This window comes from Pelophylax lessonae (assembly GCF_965119305.1).
Source record: "Pelophylax lessonae genome assembly, chromosome: 1".
NCBI lineage: Eukaryota > Metazoa > Chordata > Amphibia > Anura > Ranidae > Pelophylax > Pelophylax lessonae.
The window spans coordinates 446,181,468-446,198,015 of NC_138768.1; the positions used below are offsets into that span (position 1 = coordinate 446,181,468).

The 16,548-nt window shown below is 38.7% G+C and overlaps 1 protein-coding gene across 1 annotated transcript in view; it reads right to left on the minus strand.

Moving 5' to 3' along the window:
* Positions 1 to 10,908: 10,908 nt before the first annotated feature.
* The window catches only part of DGKQ (diacylglycerol kinase theta), a 290,718-nt gene continuing 285,078 nt past the window's right edge, over positions 10,909 to 16,548 (minus strand). Inside the window, exons 21-23 of the mRNA XM_082243121.1 lie at positions 15,040 to 15,151; positions 13,469 to 13,621; positions 10,909 to 12,305 (exon numbers count right to left, since the gene is read on the minus strand). Of these exons, the coding sequence (XP_082099247.1) occupies positions 12,207 to 12,305; positions 13,469 to 13,621; positions 15,040 to 15,151 (364 nt within the window). The 3' untranslated portion in view covers positions 10,909 to 12,206. The remainder of the gene's footprint in view (positions 12,306 to 13,468; positions 13,622 to 15,039; positions 15,152 to 16,548) is intronic.

Here is a 16,548-nt window from a genome sequence, read left to right on the forward strand (position 1 = left end):
TGCAGACTATAACAGGTTTTTCTCTAAGATTGTCCCGTATTTGGCTCTATCCATCTACCCATCAACTCTGACCAGCTTCCCTGTCCCTGCTGAAGAAAAGCATCTTCACAACATGATGCTGCCACCACCATGTTTCACGGTGGGGATGGTGTGTTCAGGGTGATGTGCAGTGTTCGTTTTCTGTCACACATAGCATTTTGCTTTTAAGCCGAAAAGTTAATTTTGGTCTCATCTGATCAGAGCATCTTCTTCCACTTATTTGCTGTGTCTCCCACATGGCTTCTCACAAACTGCAAATGGGACTTCTTAAGCTTTCTTTCAACAATGGTTTTCTTCTTGCCACTCTTCCATAAAGACCAGAATTGTGAAGTGCACGACTAATAGTTGTCCTGTGGACACATTCTCCCACCTGAACTGTGGATCTCTGCAGCTTCTCCAGAGTTACCAAGGGCATCTTGGCTGCTTTTCTGATTAATGCTCTTCTTGCCCGGCCTGTCAGTTTAGGTGGACGGCCATGTCTTGTTAGGTTTGCAGTTGTGCCATACTCTTTCCATTTTCGGATGATGAATTGAACAGTGCTCCGTGAGATATTCAAAGTTTAGGATATTTTTTTTAAACATAACCCTGCTTTAAACATCTCCAAAACTTTATCCCTGACCTGTCTGGTGTTTTCCGTGTCCTTCATGATTCTGTTTGTTTAATAAGGTTCTCTAACACACCTCTGACAGCTTCACAGAACAGCTATATTTATACTTAGATTAAATTGCACACAGGTCGACTCCATTTACTAAAGTGGTGACTTCTGAAGGCAATTGGTTCTACTAGATTTTAGTTAGGGGTATCAGAATAATTGCCGGTTCACATGGGTACGATGCGGGAACCATGTGAATCCACTAAGGGATGTGGACAATTTCAAGAGGTATGAATGCTTTTTCAAGGCACTGTATATCTCATCACTAACCTATGCAAAATACAGTATTTCCACATGAAAAAAACAATATATATACAAACTTTAACCTAATCAGGGAAAAAAAAACTCTTTCAAACAAGTCTGTCATATTTTCACAGAAATTTAATATACTTATATATATATATATTTATGTATATATAACTTTGATATCCACATATTCACTCAAACATGGGACTCAACTCAGTGCAAAATTATAACTAAACAAAAATACAGGTAGCCATTTTGCAAAATATACATTTTTTTCTGTTAGACTCATACTATAACACAACAGCTTTTAAATACAAAAATTTACAAATTTCGCAAACAAACCATACAATTCACCAACACAGTGGTTTTAAAATGAGACTATAAGACACAAGTGACACCAATAGCAGGTCTTCAAGCTTAAACCACACGTAAACATAAATGGGATGCATATTTTAGGAACAGGAAAAAAAATTAACATTATGCTTACATATTACAAAGCAAAACCTTGGCACAATGGGTGGTTGGTGAAGTGATTCATTTGAAAAAAAAAACGGTTATTACTTCCTACAAACATGCGTTTTTCAGATTTTTGTTTTTAACAAATAGTACATTTGCTACAGAGATTATGAAATTGCAGCTAGAAATCTGTCAATATTAGACTAGTGGAACATTAAAACTATTGCTTTTAGGTGTGTTTATTAGCAACAAACAATTGAACATGATTAATGCAGCAAACATTTGAAAAGGATTAATGCACTTTATGTGCAGATTCTTGAGCTATCCTATCCTGTATTTATAGTCTGATGTTCTACTGAAGACGCCACGGCTAGTCACCATTAGATGGACCATCTGAAAGTCCAGTCAGCTCAGCCTTTCTCAAGCAGGGTTTCTGTGGAACTTTAAGGTTCCTCCAGAGATTTCTAGGGGTTCCTTAAGCAATGAGCTTTATTTGCAAGTAGGGAATGCTTCCCCACTGACCACCAATGCAAGGAGCATTTTCCCCACTGACTGCCAATGTAAGGGACATTCTTTCCACTGACTACCAATGTACAGAGCATCTTTCCCACTACCAGTGTAAGGGGTCCCTTCTCCTACTGACGACCAATGTAAGGGGGACCCTTTTCTCAATGACCAATATAACGGTATCCTTTTCCGGCTGACAACAAATGTAAGCCAGCACTACCCTGACCACCAGTCTAAGCTGACATTTTTACACAGTCTAAGTGGGCTCTTCAACACTGACCACTGCACGTTAGGAAACACATTTTTCTCTTTCTCCATTTATTTTCTGGCCATTAATATTTGTGTCATTTTTAACTGATACTTTTACTTTTTTTGCACACTTTTTGTAATCAATTTCCACTGAGGAAGACAGGAATTCAGAAACAGTTGGGTTACATTATGGACTACAGGTGCTTAGGAAACGTGAATACAAGAAAGTTGTTAGCCACCATGCCCCTGTGTAACAGCTCATCTAACCAGCATGTCTCAGATTTTTAAGCAGGCAGTACACAGGGCCAGTAATAAAACACAGAGGGGAGAGACATGAGCCTTCTAACACTGGCGCCTCTCGACCCTAAAGAGGTTTCTGATTTTGGGAGGCTGTACAAGATTTCTGATCAAGTGACCGTCGTGATTGGCTGTCACAGTGATCACATGATCAGAAAGCTTCCGATTGCAAGTAGAGATCGGGGGTTTTCTGTTAGCTCCCAAAAACTGTGCTGGGAGCGCACAGGGGTACAGCTTTGTTTACATTCTGGCACACATAGATGTGGTCACTTGCCATTAAGGCCCACCCCTAGAGAGGCAGCATATATGCGAACCACCGGCATGAAGGGGTTAAAAGACATGAAGAAATAAATTTTACGTTTTTTCTCTATCCTCCACTGGACACAGGACTTCAGAAACAGTTGGGATGACCAAAAGCAGTCAAGCTGATGAGTGGGCAGCTGCCACTGAAAGAACCAGAATGGACCAGAAACCATTCATACCAGAGGACTAGCTGGAGGAGGAACACCAAATCTGAACCAGATGAAGCCCCCTGCAAAGCAGGGTAATCTGACAATGACCATGAGAAACTACAGAGGATCAGCCGATTGTTAGACTTTGCTGGAGATAGCACTGGAGCATGCTTAAAAATCCAGAGTGGGCATTGAGGCTCCTGTGCACATGGGGGAGGCAACAAAGCTGCAAGAAACTCTGATTAATGAGACCCTATAACTATAGGGGTTCCAGATTACAGGTGTTCTTTTTGTGGATAGCAGGTAAACACCTCCCGAACCACTAAAGTAGTATGGGCCTAGGTCACCCATTGCAGCGGAACTGTCCTTTGTGTGTTTTTTGGGAAAATATGTTATGCCATGTAGTGGTAAGCAACTAGGCCCAATTGTGGAGGCAAGGCCTCAAGTACTTACTAACCTGGGCAGCTGGTGCTGATCAGGGTTTTAGGCAAATGAAAGTGACCAAATCACTGTAAGTGGGTAGTTTAAACAAGACCAGAGACACATGTGGTGCTTCAAGGAGCAGAAGCAGGAGGGTGCTTTACTCTAGGCTGGATGGCAGGAAAGCTTGCTATGTTTGCATAATTCCACCTAGTTATTTATGACGCATTAAACCCCATCACTGTAAAATATAGAAGAGGCAAGGAATTTAAAAAGGTGTCCAGCAGTATGAACACCAAGCTAGAACTTAATGCCTTAGACTGACCCCTTCAGAAGACAGGGTCACACCTGGGACTGTGCCAGAGATCTAGACATGAAAAGCACTCTGCAACAACATTCAAAGGACTGGAAAGTAGCACAATGCCCAAAGATCATATTCAAGACTAGCTGGATCTAGGTCAAAGCTAGTGCTGAAGAAATGCTGCTCTGGATAGTGGCTATATAAAGACCAGATCAAGGGGCAATGTAGGAATTTTGAATGAAGTCACTCATTAAAGAAAACTCCACAAAGTCAGGAAAGGCTAGCAAAAAAAAAGGAGTTTGACTTGTGTTAGCAGAACTAACGAAAATGCATTAAAACCCCCTTGAACATTAGCAAAATAAGGAATGCTGGGAAAAAGTGGTGGTATGCAGTGGCTGGCGAAAAGCTTTTCTGTTTATTAGTGTCCTAACCTCTGTAGGTGGTAGTATAACCCAACTGTTTCTGAATCCATGGGTCCCTAGGCAGACGAAGGAGAAAATATTTTCATACAGAGCAGACCTAGTCGTCAAATATGGCAACTATGCCACATTCCTTTTTCTTTATTTAGTCTAAAATTTCATGCCAATTTAACAACCTGAGACACCCTAATGCAGAGTCACCCTTTAAAACTCCCTCTAGTGGTATTCTGTAGCAGCTTCTCCAGCAACACATGCATGTAAACAGCAATTGGGAGGATGCAGGCTGAGGTTAGGGGTATATACGGGTCTCTTCAAGTAAAAAGCTGAATCTAAATGTTTAATGCAGTTTGCAAGGGCATGGATAATTATCTAAAAGTGCTGATATTTAAAAGGGACTTAAAATAGGCCTAAAAAAAAAAAAAAAAAATCTGAAAGAAAGGTAACCATGTTATTCCTAGCATACATACTTCACTAAAACAAAATAAGAAATCCTAAAGAAAAACTGCTGAGACCAAAGCACCTGTCTCAAAGGTCTCTGATGGATGTTGCTTTTTTTCTGAGACATGGAGAATCAGGATAGGTTTACCTTTGCGGTCATAAAATTAATATACAGGCCACGGTATAGGGAATGACTGCTGGTATCAGAGGATTCTAAAAGGTGTTTTGTTTCCTTGCCAAGCAAAGCTTAATAGGTTTTCTTAGTTACAGGCAGGGTTATTTCACATATTTAACTCCATTCTTTTTCAAACGAACATAGAAAAATAAAAATATACCTTCATAAAGAAAAAATCCTCAGGTTGGCATCACAGCAGCTATATTTTTTTGGCTAAAATGAACAGCTAGGTTAGTTATTCACTAAAGCTGTGATTTGCTCATGCATGATGGTGGCACATACCCTGCATACACCCACATTTCTTATGACCCCCAACCCTTGCACTGCTCAGGTTCCAGGAAAGAACGGGATTACCTGACTTATATAGTTACAGAGAAGCATGTGATCCTTCCTTTCCTCACTAAACTCTGTACTGGGTGCTGCAGTGGTCAATGCTCTACCCCAATGATATTACAAGAGAGCAAGGAGCCCTTAGCCCTGTAAGCTCCAATAACAGTGACATGGAACACACACGGGCCTTCTTGTCTTCACTTCCATGGCTGAACAGAGCAACAGGGAAAGGAAGGGAAGACAGTGTGCAGGGTCAACATTTAAAGTGGAACTAAACCCACCAAAAACTAAAACGCTTGTTAGAAATATTCATTAAATGTTACAAAATCTTTAGTCAAAATCACTGCAGTGTTTTCATTTACATTCTCCCTACTCACATGCTACATTCAAGGCATGTCTCTGTCGAGAGCGGTCATAGTTGTCAAATGATCTTTCAAGACCTCATATGACAGGTGTCATAACTGGTCACGTGTTCAGCACACTGGCAACTTTAGATCTAAATAGAACGCTAAGATGGCACCAACAAGAAGGCTGGGAGGGTTTTGTTTGCTTTTAAATCAGTTGATTTGCCCTGAAAAATGTAATAGTAACGGCTGCAACTGGAAATAGAAAATTTGATGAAATTTTCATCTAGTCTAAAGTTTTTCTTCAGATTAAAAAATATCCTAATACGAAAGGGTGCTAGTCACTCTAAGCTGCCACAACAATGCTCAGACTCCATGTTATAAAAACACATCAGTACTATAAGAAAACACCAGTGACAGGAAAGCATTGTTTTCTGCCAAACACAGCATGCCACTAACCAGTTTGTGAAACATTTTCTTTTTTTCTAACACTAAGCCATGTACTTTTTTAATTTTCTCAAGGCTTGACGTGACAGAATAGGACAAAGTCGAAGGAGCACCAATGTCCATTTATTGTAGAGATGAGTTGCCTTGTGAAAGCATTATAGTGGGCCTTTGAATTATCTTGCATGTATTTTTGTTAGTAACCTAATAAAAATATATCACAAATCTAAACAGATATAGTCATTAAAACCATAACGGGAGGTAACAGATCAGTGTAGGACAAATCAGGAAAAGAAGGCACCATGGAAGAATAGGACTAGCTAAAACCTTGAAATACAAATAAATACATTTTTCAACATGCCTTTTTATTTGAATTTGTCAACCTCCCACTCCAAATATATTTCTTCCCAAAAATATTTAGAATCTTTAGGTCAGTAGCCTTTATTATTTATCCAGATAAATAGCTTTGTTTAATAAAAATATAAAAATGTTTAATAAAGAAAAATAAATTCTGTTCAAGGCCTTTGATCTAAACTAAAAAGAAATATGAAATAATAAATTAATTTACCTATGTTTCCAGTAACCTTTTCTTTAATACACTATTTTCTAATATAAATATACTAACAACATTTGCCTTTATTTCAATTTTACTTGTATATGCATGGATGTGCCTATGTTAATTCAGAAAACCTGTAATTGGAGAGATATGTAGGTTGCCCTTACAGACCTTCTTCTGAGTCACTGGCCCAGAACAAGCATGCAACAACCTAATGGGCCATACACACTATACAATTGTCTTTTATATTTTTTCCTTTAGATTTACCATCAACTATGTAGTACAAGGGTCTGCCTGATTGCATACAAATTGAAAGTGTTTAGATTTGACCTCGTATTATATGGTTTTGGCAAATCTAAAGGAAAAAATCTAAAGACAATGTATAGTATGTATGGCCCATTAATCAGTAGGGTTCAGTATTGAGCCAGGCCTACTCGTCCAACATCAGTGCCTGACCTCACAAATTTGCTTCTGGAAGAACGGTCAAACATTCCCATAGACACACTCCTAAACCTTTTGGACAACCTTTCCAGAAGAGTTGAAACTGTTATAGCTGAAAAGGGTGGGCCAACTCAATATTGAACCCTACGGACTAAAGCCGGATACACACTATACAATTCTCTTTAGATTTTTTTCCTTTAGATTTACCAAAACCATATAATATGAGGTCAAACCCAAACACTTTCAATTTGTATGCAATCAGGCAGGCCCTTGCACTAACATAATTGAAAGTAAATCTAATGCAAATCTATCAACAAAAGTTGTATAGCTTATATCCAGCTTAAGACTGGGATGCCATTAAAGTTCATGTGCGTGTAAAGGCAGGCATCCCAATACTTTTGACAACATAGTGTAGCTTTCAATACAGTTGCCTTTAAAGTCAAAGTTAAATGCAGCAGAGTTTATTACTTTGCATTATAGCTTATTAATTACTGAAAATAGTTACTGTTGGTAGTGTTTGTGTTAAGATAAGATACATTTTCTACATAATGGTGACTGTGCACACTGAAAAGTATGAGTGGCCATACATGGCTAGATCCCAGCCCAATTTGAGCATGACCTGTGCTTACAGAACTGGACTTCCCTAGGCGTTATTGCACAAAAAAATACACTTTATACTTGATGGAGAATCTTAGTAATAGGCATTTATCATTTCCTTTGTTATAAAAAAAAAAAAAAAAAAAAAAAGGATGAAACATTTGCTATGTGTGCATCATGTTCACCTGTTGGCCAAGTCGTACAGAAGATCACAAAAGGTCTTAGCACATTTAGGAATAATTACATTTCTCACTGCCTAAGAATGTAAAATAGTCAGCTTTTCAAGAAAATGTAAATATAATCATCATATTGAATATATTTGGATAGCCCCAAAAGCCTTCTTTTAAAGCTGCAACAATGAAGTACCTTTATACGTAGCAGTGTTTCATCTTACCTCAATTACTTATTTCCTTCAAGTAAAAAAAAATAAAATATTCTATGACATTTTAAGCTTAATTAAAAGAAAGGATATCAATCAATTTACTACATAAAAGAAATGACTGCCAGAACCAAAACAGCAAGGTTGTGAAAAAAGTTCAATTCTAAAAGATATTTTATCTTTCCTGTGGGATAAAAAAAAAAAAAAACTGAAATCTCCTGTACATTAGAAATACCTATACCACCAAATGTGAAGCAAACCCATCACAAGTCTAAGACCCTGATTAGACACAGCGGGAGCTGATCTGTGGGTACTGCAGACTTGATGTCCGCTGGCACTCGCTGATCATTAGGCAGAGAGCCAGAACGGTGATCTTCCTATGTAAACAAGGAAGATTGCTGTTCTGTCAGTAGGGAAGGCATTGATCCAGTCTTCCCGCAAAGCAGTAACATGGATCAGTGCCTTCCCCTAGAAAAACCACCTCCCCCACAGTACATAAGCACTGGCTAGGCACACAGTTAACCCTTTGATCGCCCCTGATGTTAACCTCTTCCCAGCCAGAGTCATTAGTACAGTGACAGTGCATATTTTTTAGCACTGATCACTATATTAGTGTCACTGGTCCCAAAAAAGTGTCAGTTAGGTGTCCGATTTGTCAGCCGCAATATTGCAGTCCTGCTATAAGTCACTGATCGCTGCCAATACTAGTAAAAAAATAAATAAAAATTCCATAAATATATCCCAGAGTTTGTAGACACTATAACTTTTGCGCAAACCAATCAATATACGCTTGTTCGTATACATATATACATATTCTACTATACTCTTCTCTGCAGAGAAGAAAGAAACTTGATTGAAGGAAAAAATGTTTGCTTATCCTTAGGAGAAAAGTATTTTATTCTCCTAGCATACAACTGCAGCATTAAGGGCGTACGATGGGTTATATACTGCCATCAATTTTTTGTTGCCACTACCCAAATAATCTGTAGGTGGCAGCAAAAACCAGTGTCTTAAAATCACTTCTGACCCTGTGTTCCTTAAAAAATGATTAGGAAATCCCTTTTTATCTATACTAACTCTGTCAACTGAATAGAATGTTGGAATGCAGCTTTGTAATCCTTTGGACCTTTAAAAAAAAAAAAAAAAAAAAAAGAAAAAGGTAATTGTATCAAAAATATATTTAGATTTCCTGTTTTTAAAACGTCTAGTATGTAGCCACAGTAGCCATATGGAGAGGGTATGGTAACTCAGAGGACAATTAACCTATTTCTGGGAACCTTTACTTCTACACAGCTTAACCCGGAGCTCCACCCAAAAGGGGAAGTTCCGCTTTAAGCACTCCTCCCCCCAAATATGCCCCATTTGGCATGTCATTTTGGGGGGGGGAAAGGTACGTAATTTTGACAGGTACCTGCTCCCACTTCCGCTGGAGCCACCACCTAGGCGGCTCCAACAGAAGTTCTCCTCCCCCCTCCCACCTTGCAATCTTCTGGGACACGTCACAGGTCCCAGAAGATTGCCCGACCAATAGGGTGGCGCTGAGCAGCTCGTGTATGCACAGTGCGCACCCGGCTGTAAAGCCGGGTGCCCACACTTGCAATGCCGGCGCCACGGAGAGGAGAGGGAGAGAAGCGAGGCTTCGGGTGGCCGCATCTCTGAATCATGGGACAGGTGAGTGTGTGTTTATTAAAAGTCAGCAGCTACACTTTTTGTGGAACTTCGCTTTAAGGCCTCATGCACACTGGATGTTTTTACAGCTGCTGTTTTTGTCTTCAGGCATTTTTTTTCTGCAGCCAATAAACACCCCAACATGTTATCCTATGTGTCCATGCACACATAGGCTGTTATCAGCATTTTTTTGGCAGTGGCGTTTTCTGGCTGGAATAAAAACCCAAAACTAGTGGGTTTGAAGAGGAGACACAAGTCCATCTAGTAATAAAATTAACTAAGGTGTGAGCAGGAGTTTGGCTTCAATTAGATGGACTAGCAGATTTAGATACATTAACTAACACTACCCTCCCAACAGATTAAAAATGCTAAAGCTGCCCCTGTGCTCCTTCATCCAGAGTGGAGACACTAATACAGGTGCTGTGTTACTGGCCAAATCATCAGGTGAAACCAGAGAGGAAAAAAAGCCTAAAAATAGTGCAGCCACCCCATCTAATGACTAGTAAGGAGCAATATATTAAATTTTGGGTACTAGGTTTAATACTGCTTTAAGGCAAGTTTAAATGTATGGCAAACTTTGCTGTACTCTTGAAAAGAAGCCCATAGTGGATCACTTTTCAGTGTCTGGCTGTCTTCAGCTTAAGGAGGGCTGTAAAACATGACCCAACTGCCTGTTTTACTAATTCCCCTCCTCCCAAAGCAAGTGGGAAAGGGCCCTTACTCTAAATATACACACACCTTTCTTTACATATTGCTTGATATATGCTATTTTATTTTTTAATTACACTGGGTTCACAAAAATTGATCTACGGAAACAGGCCTCCACACACAAATCACAGGAATGATGTTACTTTGTCTTGCTGCACATACATCTCCTGCAGTTAACCTCACAAAACACAAGTTTGAATACAGAAAAGGCCATACTGCTTGCTAGAACCTGGGAAGCCCATGTGAATGTACGTTACGATAAATGCTTCCCAAATGTGATTAACACACAGCAAATTGATTCAACCCTAACACAGTGTTCTGTATTATGAAAAGTAAACCCTACACCATTCAAGTAATTGCTGCATGGCCATGATGCATAAGGGCTCTTTCCCAACAGCCACTCACCAATGGCTTAACATGTGCTACTATGTACTGCCTCTTTTAAAGAACTGACTTCAATGGATAACGGCAGGTCAACAGACCATAAGGCAGGAGGAGAACTTCTTATTTGCCAATGCACTGCACCACACAGGTGACATTTTGAAAGTAATGGATTTTGATGCAGTAAAATGTATGGCAGACTGCTTCTGGTGGAAAATAACCTATTAGAAAGTTGTTTGTTGTTACTGGTACTGGAATCTATACAATATATTTTGATAATGTCTGTATGTAAATATCTAATTTCCAAAAGTATTGTGATCTAGAGACAATCGTTTATACCAGTTATTTAATGAAATCTCAGTATGCACTGTTGACCATATGGTACTGGTGTGGGTGGGTGTGGGGCTGTGTGTGCATGTGTATATACTGTATATCTCTATATATTTTTACAAACACACATACCTACATACACTATCATTGAGCTAAAAAAAACAGCGCACTTTAGCTATTTACATGAACTATTACATGTAAATAACTGTCCCATAAGGTAGTTTAAGTAGGAAAGTATTTGGATATCAGTATGTATAGCAATTTGATGCAATACATATATACTACACCAAATGTATTACTAGTACAACCACATTGTTAAAAAAAACACAGTCTTCTGATTTTGCAGAATTACATTATAGAATCAATAAAAATGTAATTTGTCAAGCATAAACTATAGAAATTTCACTTGTGAAATTTTCAAAACTTGATTTTTTTTTTTTAGTAAATCCTACTAAAAAGCACTTACATACACGAAAGCTAGTTTGTGTTTTTAGACGTGTAGGAGTTCTTTAAATGCAACACATTATTTTAACATTGAGAAAACCTTATTCTCTACCACTGCCAAATTCAATAAATACAGTTTAGTTGGAAACTATTTCCTTGTTTTAGAACAATAAATATATAACATCCTATGGTCAGTAGATATAAAATGCTTACAGTACTAATTGCCATACATTCCATCACAGTATGGAAAACTATGCTCCTAATGTCTTCTTTGTATTTTACTACAAGAATAAAGCTAGACAAATGCTCACAGGGAATGACGGTTTTCCTAAACACTTTGGAGGTCAGATATGTATTGATAATACCTCTTCATAGAAAATAGACTGTCTAAAAATAGTGTTTGTACAGTACATTATGCAGCATGGGATGAGATTTTCCAGTGAGGCTCTTGATGTGGGTTTTAGATACAATGTATTCGGTGCCTTTTAAAATTCTGCCTTTAAACATCAAGCATTTCAATACTAGTCATATAAAAAAGAACAGCAAAAATAAGTGGTAGTTACCCCTTACAACATCTAGGCATAACCAAGTTCTATAAATGGTTCCACCATGGACATTAAACGAAGGGCAACCACAGTGCACCACAGCAGCTGGTTTGTGTCATGCACAAGCAACTGTCACCTTTACGAAGGCGGAAATAAGTCTACAGATACAAGGCGACAACCCTGAATATTTTCAGATGGTTAATGGAAGCTGTAAAGACGAAGATTCCGCAGGTGACTGCATATTACATAGACAATATTAGGGATACTGTAGAAGAGGAGTTTTCATCCGGCTAGCCTCCTGCAGTGGAACACAAGACTAGATCCTAGTTCCAACTGTTGCCTCATGTCAGTAGTTTCCTAGACCTAGAAGGTTCCCCTAGAGATCTCCCTAACTTCCATTGTTGTTCTGTGTAACAGAATCTCCTTTTGTTTCTTTGGAACTTGAAGATTTCTTTTGCTTTTGTTTTGATTTCTTTAGCATGTGAACCTATAAACATGAAAAAAAGGACATTTTAATTTATGATAGAAGTAAAAAAGGAATTACGAAGTAACTTAATGATCAAGTTCACAACACAGACATAGTGCTGGTTCACACTGGTGCGATGCGGGAACCCTGCGAATCTACTGCGGGTTCCCACATTGCACCCGACTCGAAGGCAGTTCACACTGCCATACGCAAACTGCTGGGAGTGTCAATACAAATTTAACAACACCCCCAGTAGTTTGCATATCGCAGTGCGAACTGTCAATGTGGACAGGAATCAGATCTGATTCTGGTGCGGACCAAAAAAAAGGGTCCTGCACGACTTTTATTACGACTTGTTGGTCTATTGTTAAAAAAACCAACCTCATCAGGGTGAAGACCCTAATTCCATGGCGAGTGAGTGTATACATGATTACAAACTCAATATGTTTATATTTTTCCTTTTTCTGCAGATTATAGGTTTTCTGTTTCCAATTATAGAGACTGCAATTGTCTATTGACTTAAAATGGCAGTAAACCCCATTCATGAAGTTTGAACTAAGCATATACTATATCTGTTGTGTTTACTCATCTCTCTCCAAAGCGCTAAGTGTCGTTTCTCTCTGGTGCTTCATTTCTCTTATCAGCATGAGTCACTTTGGATAAGTTCTCCGACACATGAGATAACATGAGCTAAAAATTTGTGTTGGGGACGGTGCTTGGAGGTTGATAAGCACTGAGCTTGTCTATTTAGAGTACAGCTCTGCATTTTCCTTTGTTACGCTGTATATGTGGAGGGGGGGGGTGCCCCGTTCCTCCAATCAGCTCTCACACAGTGTAAGTGCAGTCTCCCTGCTGCCTCCTCCACTGTGCTGAGACAGATGAAGAAAGATTTTTAACACAATCTGCACTTCTGAAAGGGTGTAGAAAGGGGAAGACAGCAGATATACAAGTGAAATTTATGTAGGAGGATTTGTTTTATCTCTGGCTATCATCTGAGGCTATTCCCTTCACTGGGTATATGTGTGGGGGTTATAACAATTTTAAGGGGAACTGGACTAAATACTTAATTACCAAAAAAAAAATCAGGCAGTATGCCTAAAAATGCTCTGTTTTTAGGCAGCAGTGTGGAAGGAGCCTTAGTGTATTCAAAAATACAGTAAGGTATTAGGCAGCTGCTTCTCTACCTTTGGTCCTGCAGCAGAAATGATTATCTGGCCGGGGGGCTGGATCCAAGGTTCCCCATCAACTTGGACTGGAATAGGCTTCAGAAGTGTTACACGGAAGTATGATCCCTGTGCAATTCGAATACCAGATCGAAGTCCTCCCTGAACTTGGCCCTGGAAATACAAATCAGATATTTTATAATAGTGAACAAGTGAATATTCAGTGCAAATTAAACACTACAAAAAAAAACTAAGCAGCTGGACACTAAAGGTCAAACCAAAAACCTCACAATTGTGAATAAAATTAATATAGTGCAGCGCATAATGTGAAAGCATTGTCTCTAAAGTGACAAATAAAATCAATATTAAATCAATAAATGAACATCAACATAAACACCCCCAGTGAAAATGGGTAATAGATATTCAATAAACACAGTCCATAAGTATAAGTGAAGTGACTTTTTTGTGACTTCCAAAAAGGCATGCAGTGGAAAGCAAATGGAAGATAGCCCATCAACCAAGAAACACACTGCCTCTTACCTCCGATATTTAATCCCGATCCCGCTGATGAAGTTCTGCCGATGGACGTAATGCGTACGGGGGGAGGGGAGGAGCGATGCATGACGTCACCCGTAGCCACCACAATCTATCTGTCACATGCTGTTTTCCATGCACTTATGTAGTGCTTGCTTTGTAAGTACATTGCTTTTAATAAACATTACCTGGAAGTATACAGAGAGCACTAGATCTCCTCTTTTTTCCTATACATATGGAGCCATATGAGGATCTTCTCCATAATCAAGATTTATCTGGAATGTTTTGGCTGTTTGATATTTTTGGGTTGAACATCGGAGGTGAGAGGCAGTGTGTTTCTTGGTTGATGGGCTATCTTCCATTTGCTTTCCACTGCAATCCTTTTTGGAAATCGCAAGAAGTCACTTCGCTTAAACTTATGGACTGTATTTATTGAATATCCATCACCCATATTCACTGGGGGTGTTTATGTTGATGTTCATTTATTTATTTAATATTGATTTTATTTGTCACTTTAGAGAAAATACTTTCACATTATGCGCTGCACTGTATTATTTTTATTCACAGATATTTTATAATATACCAGACATAAGCATGCTGTAAATAACTGTAAAAGAAAGTGTCTGTCTGGTATTTCAGTTTGGTTGAATGCTGGCACTCAGAATCATCTACTAACTTCTTGGATCTTTCAGAACTAGGGCAAAAAAAAAATCGATTCAGGCTAATCATGGATCATACCGCTCTCCACTGGAAAAATCACTAGAGAGGATTCAAAAGGCACAGCAAGGCTCCCAATTAGTACCAGAAACTCCAACTAACAGGAATGAAAACAGTGCTGCAATCACTCAAACACGAATGTGGCTGTCATGCACAACGCACCTCACAGCAACACCAGAAAGCTGTAATTGTTTTGTTCATGTTAAGGATTATCCAGAGAAAACACTGCATGTACTGACTCACAAAGATATGAAAAAGTGAAAACTAATTTTGAAATAGGTTGTTTAACTAAAATGTATAAATACATAGTAAGCAATTTCAGTTCATGTAATTTTACTTACCATGTGAACTACACCAGTTACACCAACAACTTCAAGTAATCCATCATCGATTCTTGGCTTTCCATATCGATTATCGTTATCAGAGCCCCAAAGATCAGCTCCCGAGCCCCAGCTGATAAAAAGAAAAACAAGTCCTTTATTAAGTATAATAATATATTTTCAAAAAGTTATGTAAATGCCTTTGGTACCTAAATGACACTAAAATAGCTATGGGTTTAAAGTGTACAGTAATGGGGAGATCACACAGAATTTGGTGCAGTTGTGCATAGTAACCAATCAGCTTCTAACTTCAGCTTCTTAAAAAAAAAAAAAAAAACAGTTTTACCAGACTGGAAGTGAGGGAAAATCTTAAAAAAAAAGTTTTGCCTGGATATGTATTGTAAAATTGGCATTTCAAACTTAAACTGAACTTAAAATTTACTATTAGTAAGTTACTATTATATTCCTGTAACTAAAGGCAAAACTTTTTTTTGTTTGTTTAGTTTTCGATAGAGTGGAGGGAGATCATAACACGTCAGTTTTTAATTGCAGTCTGTACCCCTGTTAGGGAGATTCACTCTCTCTATTTGTCCAGTTTACCATTATCATTGAAAGTAAAAAAAAATCCCAAAATTTTGGGTTGTCACCAAAAAAGTAAAAAAGAGGGGAAATCTTCCAATGGGGACACTAGTTCTGGTGACCTGGGGGTCCGCAATCAATTCCCTTAATTTGCAGGGATTTCCTATCACTCCCTGCTTGGCTATGGAACAGGAAGTAAAAGGAAATCTCCACAATGGGATACAGATGGTGAAAAAAAAATCTTACAGGGGTTATAACCTCTTTACTCTATCCAAAATGAGAAAAAAATGCCTATAGTTCTACTTTAAACCTAATCTGAATCTGGTCTTAAATTAAAAAAAAAAATAATAAAGTACTTAAAGCCCTACCCCAGGAAAAATGCACCCTTGTGTTGCGCCCCCCTCCCCTGCAAGGGTTAATTGCTTGTTTTATCTGCCTAGAGCTGTGGTCTTTAAACTGCGGTCCTTTGATTTCCTTTATCCAGCCCTTGGGGCACTATTCCTCACAATGATATGAGGCACCATTCCTCCCACTGATACCAACAATGAGGCACCATTCCATCCTCTGATACCAACGATGGGGCAGCATTCCTTCCAATGACATCAATGATGGGGTAGTATTCCTTCCACTATCACCATTGACACCAAAAATGGGGCACCATTCCTCCTCCTATTGACTACAGGTGCTATGTAATTTTTTTTATTCCCCCTGACCACCAAGCCTAAGATATTGTGTACTCCTTATTATAGGCTTACCTAGAGATACAAGTTACAGAGGAAGCTTTACTTCCTCTTTAACCCTCTGCCCCTAGACATAACAAGCAAAAAACCCTTGCAATGAGGGTCTCATTCTGGCTACCTGGACCATTGTGGGCATTTTATATCAATATAAACAATTAGAGTGTCCATTATTTTTCTGGTCAGAAAAATGTAAAAAAAAAAAAATCAGGGA